The following is an 11,065-nucleotide window of genomic DNA, read 5'->3' as shown; positions in this document are numbered from 1 at the left end:
AATATTTTTTTTATTACAAAAGTATTATTTTTGTTAGTTATGTTATAATGAAAAATTATGTAATATGTGCTAATCTGAATAAAAAATATTATTGTATATCAAAATTATATTATGAAATATGTACTATATATATATATATATGAATCGAGTCGACGCTGTTGCTTAGAAAAAGCGTGTGTGTATGATATGTCAATTATTGTTATGAACGGGGCAAGAAAAATGACAAAGAAGTCACGTGATCAGAAAGTGTTCAGTGTAAGCTCGTGACCGACCGCACAATCTGCTCTATTTTCCCAAACGACAAACTCCCTTTTTCCTCGCAAAACTATCCACCAAGAGAATTCACGATCGTGTTCATTATTATTTGCACATCTTTTTTCATTAAATTAAATTCCCCTACGAATTTATAATATCTTTTAAAAAAAAAAAAAATTCAATCGATGTTTTTGGCCATGCACAGTGAGGACAAATTGGCAGCTGGCTGCTTAGCTCATCGGTTTGCCTTGAGCTTTGTTTTATTTCAAATTAAGTGTATATTTTATTTTAGGCTAGTGTATTAATTATTTACTTATTCTAATATAAATAACAGGTAAACCAATCGATCATGAGTATTATAGTTTCAAATTTATGGTTGGCTGATAAAAAAAACACATGAAGACAGTCTGTACCTAAATTGAATTTTGATCTAGTTAAGTATGTAAATGAACTGAGTCGGTTCGCGAGATTTTCGAGCTGTATCGAAAAATTTTTTATTTGGATTCGAGTTTGTCGAATTCGAGTCGATTTCGAACATGTTTGAACTTTTTTTCGAGCCGAATTCGAGTTCAGATTATTTTATTCGATAGTTCGCGTGCTTTTGAGAGCTTTAATATTTTATTAATATAATATAATTATATATTAAATAAATAAATTTCGAGTCTTTCAAGTACTTATTTTCGAGCAATAATTCGAATAGTTTGCGAATATGTTCGAATCTTTCGAGCCGAACTCGAGCTTTAATTCGAACCAAAAGTTTTAAAATTTTCGAAATTCGAATCGAGCTCGAATAAAACTAATTCGAGCCGAATTTGAACCTTCAAATTTTCGTCATATTCAGCTTGATTCAGTTCGTTTACACATCTAATCTTAGTGCGCTAACATAACAAGTACTCTTTTGCATATTTAGCTTTTTTCGTAATAGTGCTGATATGACATCGATTGTTGCTGATACGAAGTTAAATATTGTTGATGTTACGTCAAATATTACTGATATGTTATGTCGCATCGGTATTCTATCAGTGAAAATAATTGTATTAAAAATACTTTAAGAACTATTTTTTACAATTAATCAGAGAATCAAAATCTAATTTAAGCCAACTGATAAGATGAAAATTACGTTGTTCAGTGATACGAACATTCTATTGTTTCAGCATATTCAACACAGATAAATGATCTTGATTGAATTAATTTACTTATGAATAAACACATATAATCCGAAAGCAAAACTTTATTTATAATCAATAAATATAAATTTTAAATAGATTTTTTAATTGTCTGTTTGTGTATATGTTAATATTACTTTCATCATTTTTATTTAACCACACTTTTCCATATTTCCAATTTAATATTTATTAGTTATATATATATAAATTTTACCATTTTATTTTTTATATCGACATTTTTTTCACCATTAATCCAAATAGATATTTGTTTTTAGCTTCTAATTTCTTCAAAACCAAGAGGCAACAACTAGATATAAAAAATGATATCATAAAAAATAGAAACAACTGACATTAATAAACAAGAAAAACAAACCCATAGTAAAATATCCACTAGACAAGATTAGATTTTCATATAAACTTTCAAAAACAACTATTATTATATACGCTCGCGCATTAAATAATATCCTCCTGTTGTTGGCAAAAACTATGTACGACGGTCTCAGGATCGTATTTTGTGAGACAGATCTCTTATTTGGATCATCCATGAAAAAATATTAATTTTTATACTAAGAGTATTACTTTTTATTGTGAATATCGATAGGGTTGACCCGTGTCACAAATAAAGATTCGTGAGACCGTCTCACAAGAGACCTATTCGTTGTTGTTTCATACGATATTCGACTCAATGTCTATAAATGATTAGAGTCTTATATCTACATTAATTAACCCAAATAGTACTCCAACTCATCTATAAATTCAAAAGTAGCATGATTCTCACTCAAAACTAGCTAAGCTCACCAATGGAGTACTCATCCATTATCTTCTTCTTCTTCTTCTTCCTTTCCACATCATGCATTGCTGCATTTGATCCTTCTTGTTCTTCAGATTCAGACCTGTCAATATTCCACATTTATGGCAAATGCTCACCCTTTACACCTTCCAATGAAGCTTCCTCATGGTTCAGCACAGTCATGAAAATGGCCTCAAATGACCCAAAAAGGCTCTCCTATTTGTCTTCCCTTGCCGTCCAAAAGCCCACCAGTGTCCCCATCGCCCCCGGCCAAGTTATTAACGTCGGAAACTATGTCGTCAGGGCGAAGATCGGAACTCCGGGCCAGCTCATGTTCATGGTCTTGGACACCAGCAATGATGCTGCATGGATCCCATGCAGCGGCTGCGTGGGATGTTCCTCCACCATGTTCGACACCAATACATCCTCCACGTTCGGGTCGTTGGACTGTTCCGCGTCTGAATGCACCCAAGTCAGCGGAACATCGTGTCCCACCGTAGGCTCGGGTTCATTGCAACTTCAACCGGTCGTACGGGGCCGCCTCCTCGTTCACGGCCACGCTGTCGCACGACATCCTCGGCCTCGGCAAGGATGCTATCCCAAACTACGCTTTCGGATGCATCAACGCCGTGTCCGGCGGGTCTATCCCGCCCCAGGGGTTATTGGGTCTTGGCCGAGGCTCCCTCTCATTGCTCTCTCAAACTGGGTCCCTCTACTCCGGTGTGTTTTCGTACTGTCTGCCTAGTTTCAAGAACTACTACTTCTCCGGGTCGCTCAAACTCGGACCCTTGGGTCAGCCGAAGAACATCAAAACCACCCCACTTCTCACCAGCCCGCACCGGCCATCGCTATACTATGTGAACATCACTGGCGTCAGTGTCGGCAGGATCAGCATCCCCATAGCTCCGGAGCTACTCGCATTCGACCCCAACACAGGCGCGGGCACCATAATAGACTCTGGCACGGTGATAACCCGGTTCGTCCAGCCCGTGTACACCGCCATTAGAGACGAATTCACGAAGCAGGTGAAAGGGCCTTTTAGCTCATTGGGGGCTTTCGACACATGTTTTGCTGCGACCAATGAAGAAGTAGCACCAACAATCACATTGCATTTTTCGGGGCTGGACATAAAGTTGCCAGCCGAGAATACTTTGATACACAGTAGCTCGGGTTCTCTGGCTTGTTTGGCTATGGCGGCTGCACCAAATAATGTGAACTCGGTGTTGAATGTGATAGCCAATTTGCAGCAACAAAATTTGAGGATTTTGTTTGATACTGTCAACTCTCGTTTGGGCATTGCTCGTGAGCTTTGTAATTGATTAACTAGGCTTGTATTTTAGTTTTGATGTTCTCTTGGTCATTGTCAATGTTTGTGAAAAAGAATAATGATGTCTTTTGATTACATTATTGACAGTGCTTTGGAAAACATTGTGTCCATCCAGCCCCACAGCTATATATATATATAAAATGTCTTTGAAAATTTATGTTGTAAAAGTTTTATTTAGCTCAAAAACTAGCAGACTCCTTATTTAAGTGCTTGAAGCTTGAAGATTGAAATCAAGGTCTCAAGTTAGAATTCCAACAAAGTTTTCTCTGTGTGAGCCTATAGTTTTCTGCAGGTTTACCTCATATTCCTAGAAAATGTCCGGAAAAACCTTCTACGAAACTACCGAGGAGGGGCAAAAATACTTGTCCGGTTTGTAGGCTACTGCGCATATCTGGAGCTTACCCAGTGCACACCCGAAAGCGCGGTTTGAGCCTGAAGGAGAGATTTAGACCCTCAAAAACAGGAACGAGTATATTTTAGAAACACGGTCTAATTCCATTGAATCTATTCGAACCAACGATGTTTAAAGTTCCATACATACATAATTATGTCCGTGCCTCTCCCTTGTCATTCCAAATTTCCATTACCAAACTTCCTCCAACCACTATCTATTAATTTGCTTGTTCCCACGTTACATTTTTCTGTTAGTTTTCTCAATTTCTGTCTTTAATTCCTTTCTATCGTACTAAAATGTTGGGACAAATGGATGCTGGTTAAAAAGATGCGATCACTTACACTCTAAACAAATTTTAAAGTGGAAATCGAAACAATGGAAGAGAGGGTTTTTTTAAACTCGATTTATTGCAACTTGGTAGGATTGAAATACATGGTATAAAAGATTTTTGAAACGAGACAGTGATAGACATACCAAGAGGCCGATTGGATAAGGCTGCCAACTTTGTGCATTATATTGAATAATGGAGGTCTAAGTAGGCCTGACCACCATTCCAAAACCGATGGTTCCGATTCTGGAACTTTGTCCATGTATTACATGTTACATAATGGGGCAGATTATTCACTCAGACAGCGAATACGATGTGAGGGGATGAGCTTGCTCAAAATATGAGAGCCCGTCATATGTTTTATAATGTGGAGTTTGGACAGCTGATTGTTTATCCTACATTCCATAGAGAGTAGAATATTGCTCCTGTTAGAAAAAATTGCTAAAAACAGTAGCGTAGAAACGAACTTGTAGAGATAAAGCAGTAACAGAAACAAGCGTGTTGTTTACAAGTATGACTAATGTATAAAACCAGCAAATCAGTATCGTGAAGAAAACAGTAGTATAATGCTTAATTAAATCAAACTGAGGCCTGTAGCGTGTACAATTTCCTTAAAACAGATTCGCCCCCTCCGGTATGTGCTTCGAGGTTTCAACGGACATCTGTTTCCCAGGATACAACGGAAAAACCAGCAGTGACGTAGCACGAGGCACTACTACGACGAACTGAAAACGTACATTTACTTTATCACCGAGATTTAACGGAGGCAAAACGGAAAGATAACAATATGTATGCAAGAGAGTGCTTGAAAGAGATAAAATTTTCATGTGTATGAAATGAGAAAATGAACACACTATTTATAAGCCCCAAAATGCACACCAAGAGTCATGCAAGATTAATTAACTCAATTAATCTTCCCATTAACTCAAGAATATGAAGAGGCAAAACTCTTCAACTAACTCAAGAATGTGGAGAGCCAAAAGACACTCCCACATTCATGAGACATAATTTTTATTCAAACTCTAAATTTTATTCAAATTTCCAACAATCCCCCACATGAATGAAAATTGATACAAATCTTGGTGACAAAGTTTTACAGTTGAATCCTGCATATGATAGGTAGGTGTTACCCTTTGAACTTTCCCTTATGAAATATATTTTCTTTACTTAGCTGATCAGTAGACATGATGTCCTTAAACTGTTCTGCCGTTTATGTAAATTAAGATATACTTCACACAAGACTCTCCCTGATACTATTCAGTTCTCATGATTGCGTTCGTTTTGGCCATGAACACACGCCTGGTTCTGCGAGAGGGTCTAGAATTGAGCCCTGCAATTCCTTCGAAGCGGCCCCACTTCTCTCTCACATTGGTGATTCTATATTGCTTCTTATCACAATCATTAAAAGCCGTAAGCTTATCCTCAACATTCACTGTTTCATAATAGGAATGGACTAGGGATAACCCCTACAGTGATATACCAAATCAGTTCGATTAGGTTGTCCCATTGAACCTAGTTCTTGGGATCTCCAGTCAGCGTAGGTTGTGTTTTCCTTCGCACCAATTTATACTATAGGCTTGAGCCTCATTCCCCTTGACGATTTCGCAACTAACTCTCTGTTTAACCCCTTGGTCAGCGGATCCGCTATATTATTCTTTGACTTTACATTGTCAACAGAGATAACTCCAGTTGAGAGTAGTTGTCTAATGGTATTATGTCTACGACGTATATGCCTAGACTTTTCATTATACATATTATTTTATGCCCTTCCAATCGCAGATTGGCTATCACAATGTATGCATATAGCCGGCACTGATTTTTCCCATCTTGGAACATCTTCTAATAAGTGATGCAGCCATTCAGCCTCTTCAGCACACTTGTCAAGAGCTATAAACTCAGATTCCATTGTGGACCTGGCTATTACAGTTTGTTTAGAAGATTTCCACGCAATTGCTGCACCTCCTAAAGTGAATACAAGTCCACTTTTAGATTTTGAGTCTTTCATATCAGATATCCAATTTGCATCGCTGTATCCTTCAATAACAGCAGGATATTTGGTATAGTGCAGCCCATGATCACGAGTGTACCTTAAGTATCTTAGCAATCTGATAATTGCTTTCCAGTATTCAACTCCTGGATTACTCGTGAATCTACTCAATTTGCTCACTGCATAAGCTATGTCTGGTCTTGTACAACTCATTAAGTACATCAGACTTCCAATGACTCGAGAATATTCTAATGGAGACATACTCTCACCTCGATTCGTTGATAGATGCTGACTGATATCTATTGGGGTTCTAGCCAATGCAGAGTCATCCTTATTGAATTTCTCAAGTATTTTGTCAACATAATGTGACTGACTTAGAACTAACCCTTCTGATGTTTTATGAATTTTAATTCCAAGGATTACATCGGCTAAGCCCAAATCTTTCATGTCAAATCTTGAGTTCAATAACTTCTTGCTGGATTTGATCATCTTATCATTACTACCAATGATAAGTATGTCATCTACGTAAAGACATAAAATGGATATCCATTTTCAGTGGTTTTTATTTATACACATTTGTCACATTCACTGAATTTAAATCCACTTTCTATCATGGCTTTATCAAATTTTTCGTGCCATTTTGCTTTGGCGCTTGTTTTAAGCCATAAAGAGACCTCATCAGTTTACAAATCTTTTTTTTTTTGCCCAGTAGCAGAAAATCCTTCAGGTTGTTCCATGTAAATTTCTTTTTCTAAATCTCCATTTAGAAAAGCTGTCTTTACATCCATTTGGTGTACTTCAAGATTTCGTAATGCGGTAATCGCAAGTATCATACGAATAGAGGTTATTCTCGATACAGGAGAATATGTGTCAAAGTAATCAAGCCCTTCACGTTGATGGTAACCTTCAATTACCAACCTGGATTTATAATTATTTATAGTTCCATCTGATTTCATTTTCCTTTTGAAAACTCATTTACAACCTAGTGGTTTGCTTCCCAGAGGAAGATGTACTAATTCCCACGTATATTTTGTAAAATGGATTCCATTTCGGAATTGATAGCCTCTTTCCATAGAGGTCCATCAGATGAACTAATTGCTTCCTTGAAGCTTTGAGGTTCACTTTCCATCATGAAAGTGATGAAATCCGGACCAAAGGATTTCTCAGTCCTAGCTCTCTTGCTACGTCTAGGTTCAATATCTTGATCAAGCTATTGTTCCTTTTCAATTGTCTCATATAATCTTTTGGATGAACTTGGTTCTTCCTTAAATTTGCATGGAAACATGTGTTCAAAGAACGAGGCATTTCTTGATTCCATTATCGTATTCTTGTGAATATCAGGTATTTGAGATTCATGTACGAGAAAACGATACGCGCTACTGTTTTGAGCATATCCAATGAAAATGCAATCAACAGTTTTTGGTCCTATCTTTACTTTCTTTGGAGTGGGTACTGCAACCTTGGCAAGACACCCCCACACTCGCAAGTATTGGTAGGAAAGACTTCAACCTTTCCATAACTCGTATGGACTTTTATCTTGCTTTTTCCGGGGCACCTTATTTAAAAGGTAATTTGCTGTTAGAACAGCTTCCCCCCACATGTTCTGTGGTAAACCAGAACTTAATAACAATGCATTCATCATTTCTTTTAAGGTGCGATTCTTTCTCTCTGCAATGCAATTTTGCTGAGGAGAATAAGGTGCAGTTCTTTCATGTTTGATACCGTGTTGAGCACAAAACTCAGCAAATGGTGATTCATATTCACCTCCACGATCACTTCTTAGCACCTTAATTTTCTTGCTAAGTTGGTTTTCAACTTCACTCTTATATTGAACAAATTTGTCAATAGCTTCATCCTTACTTTTGAGGAGATACGCATAACAAAATTTTGTGCTATCGTCAACAAAAGTAATGAAGTATTTATTTCCATCACGAGTTTGAACACCTTTTAAATCATATATATCACTGTGAATTATTTCAAGTGGCTCACTATTTCTTTCAATTCTTCGAAAAGATGATCTCGTTAGTTTTGCCTCAACACAAGTTTCACATTTGTGTTGTTTATCAATTTGGAATGCATGAATGCTTTTCATGTTAATTAGTCTACAAATTGTATCATAATTAACTTGTCCAAGTCTACCATGCCACAAACACGAAGACTCAAGCAAGTAAGCAAAATTATTAACTTTATTCATCACAGGCTTAATAGCCATTACATTGAGTTTGAATAACCCATTACAAACATAACTTTTGCCAAGAAACATTCCACTTTTCGACAAAACAATCTTATCTGACTCAAAGACAATGCGGAAACCATGCTTGTTAAGAAGCGACCCGGACACCAAGTTCTTGCGGATGTCCGGTACATACAGCATATTGTTCAAAGTCAGTTCTTTTCCAAATGTCATCTTTCGGACAACTTTTCCTTGACCCTTGATATCAGAAGTGGCGGAATTTTCCATGAATAGCTTTTCCCCATTCATAGATTCCTCAAGAGTAGCAAACATCTCCTTGTCAGAGCAAATATGGCGAGTGGCACCAGTGTCGATCCACCAATCCCTTGGGTTTGAACCCACCAGATTAATTTCAGAGATTACAGCACATAGATTCATGTTTGAAACCTCTTGAGATATGTTCTCCACCATATTTACCTCTCGGTTTCTCTTTGGCTTCTTACATTCAGATGCCTTGTGACCCATGCCATCTCAGTTATAGCATTTTCCAGAGAACTTCTTCTTTGAAACGCCTCCCTTGGGTCTGAGGTTCAACTTTTTGTTTGATGGAGAGAAGTTTCTCTTTTTCGAGCTTTGACCATGCTCGACAACATTTGCCTTAGCGGCAACAGGAGAAAACAGTCGTCTTTCCGAACTCTTGTTGTCTTCCTCGATGCGAAGTCAAACAATGAGCTCTTCAACATTCATCTCCTTTCGCTTATGCTTCAAGTAATTTTTGAAATCCTTCCAAGCTGGTGGTAGCTTCTCAACAATAGCAGTCACTTGGAATGATTCACTCAAAGTCATCCCCTCACCGTGAATCTCGTGAAGAATCACTTGGAGTTCTTGAACTTGGCTGATAACCGGCTTTGAATCTACCATTTTAAAGTCCAGAAAGCGGCCAACAAGAAACTTCTTGGCCCCGGCATCCTCGGTTTTGTACTTTCTGTCAAGGGATTCCCACAACTCTTTAATCGTTTTCTTTCGCAAAACACGTTGTAGAGCGAATCGGCCAATCCGTTTAGTACATAGTTTCGGTATAAGAAATCAGAATGATTCCATGCCTTCACAACACTAACAGATTCAACATCTCCCTCACCCTCCTCGAGTTTAGGAGCATCCTCAGACAGGAATCTGGCCAGGTTCTGCATTGTCAAGTAGAACAACATCTTCTCTGCCACCTTTTGAAGTCCACACCAGTGAACTTTTCAGGCTTTTCATCGTGACTGGCTGGGACAACAACCGCAGCAGCACGTGGGGTAACATGAGGGACAACCTGAGCCACAGTAGGGACAACATGACCAATTTCTCTTTGCACGCTGGTTTCGGTAGCCATATCTAAAACAAACCAAGTAATGAGGAATTTGTTTTAAGTTTGTTAGAAAAAATTGCTAAAAACAGTAGCGTAGAAACGAACTTGTAGAGATAAAGCAGTAACATAAACAAGCGTGTTGTTTACAGTATGACTAATGTATAAAACCAGCAAATCAGTATCGTGAAGAAAACAGTAGTATAATGCTTAATTAAATCAAACTGAGGTCTGTAGCGTGTACAGTTTCCTTAAAACAGATTCGCCCCCTCCGGTATGTGCTTCGAGGTTTCAACGGACATCTGTTTCCCAGGATACAACGGAAAAACCAGCAGTGACGTAGCACGAGGCACTACTACGACGAACTGAAAACGTACTTTTACTTTATCACCGAGATTTAACGGAGGCTAAACGGAAAGATAACAATATGTTATGCAAGAGAGTGCTTGAAAGAGATAAAATTTTCATGTGTATGAAATGAGGAAATGAACACACTATTAATAAGCCCCAAAATGCACACCAAGAGTCATGCAAGATTAATTAACTCAATTAATCTTCTCATTAACTCAAGAATATGAAGAGGCAAAACTCTTCAACTAACTCAAGAATGTGGAGAGCCAAAAGACACTCCCACATTCATGAGACATAATTTTTATTCAAACTCTAAATTTTATTCAAATTTCCAACAGCTCTACATACAGCTTCCGTGCTAGGGCTGTGCTCGGCCCTAAGCGTCAAGCAAGAAGTAGCTCTGAGCCTCGGACGGTGCATGAAAGAAGCTGAAAAGAAAAAAACAAGTTGGAAGTGCTGATCTTGAGGAATACATGGCTTCTGTGCTGTGCATAGCCAGCCTCAGTAATGCTCGCACTTCTTGCAAGTTTAGTGATTTCTTTGAAATACGATATATGCCGGGCTCTTGTAGCTCAGAGTTGCTGATGTTTGCGGTACAAATCAAGACTATCAATATAAGTTTTCAGGATTTTCTAAAGAAGAAGTACAAGGCTCGAACCGGAGCTCAGAAAATTTTGTTAGATAGTTATGACATGGACTTTGAATGCATTATATTCAAAACATAAAGTTCTCTACCACCAGTGGTATCAGACTTCAAAGATTATTTCAGTTTGTATATTGAGGATCGGATCAAAACAGGCATGTATTTCTTTTGGCTGAAGGCAGATGCTTCCCGGGTTGGTTCACAACTCCAGGTTGGTTAGCATAATTGGATTCTTGAGACGGATGCACTCTTGGTGATTCAAGCAATATGGACTCCTGCTCCTTATGCAATGGATGACCCCTT

General features: G+C 38.0%; 2 protein-coding genes across 2 annotated transcripts; one reads left to right on the top strand and one right to left on the bottom strand.

Moving 5' to 3' along the window:
• The first annotated feature begins 2,140 nt into the window (after window positions 1-2,140).
• On the top strand, window positions 2,141-3,637 carry LOC142531643 (aspartyl protease AED3-like). Its single transcript, XM_075637855.1, is given in 2 exon segments — window positions 2,141-2,721; window positions 2,723-3,637. Coding segments are annotated over 2 exon segments (1,308 nt in total). The 5' UTR covers window positions 2,141-2,221; the 3' UTR covers window positions 3,531-3,637.
• A 2,382-nt stretch (window positions 3,638-6,019) lies between these two features.
• LOC142530606 (secreted RxLR effector protein 161-like) lies at window positions 6,020-6,460 on the bottom strand. Its single transcript, XM_075636429.1, has one exon. It carries the CDS (start codon window positions 6,458-6,460, stop codon window positions 6,020-6,022), a length of 441 nt encoding a protein of 146 aa, XP_075492544.1.
• Window positions 6,461-11,065: the final 4,605 nt, after the last annotated feature.

This window comes from Primulina tabacum, chromosome 17 (genome assembly GCF_025594145.1).
Source record: "Primulina tabacum isolate GXHZ01 chromosome 17, ASM2559414v2, whole genome shotgun sequence".
Lineage (NCBI taxonomy): Eukaryota > Viridiplantae > Streptophyta > Magnoliopsida > Lamiales > Gesneriaceae > Primulina > Primulina tabacum.
The sequence above is the reverse complement of the archived record's forward strand: the minus strand, read 5'-3'. Positions and strand labels throughout refer to the sequence as shown.

What these genes read in the sequence shown, in the direction of transcription:
- LOC142530606 (XM_075636429.1), bottom strand. Translation starts at nt 6,460, where the DNA reads ATGAGTTGTACAAGACCAGACATAGCTTATGCAGTGAGCAAATTGAGT.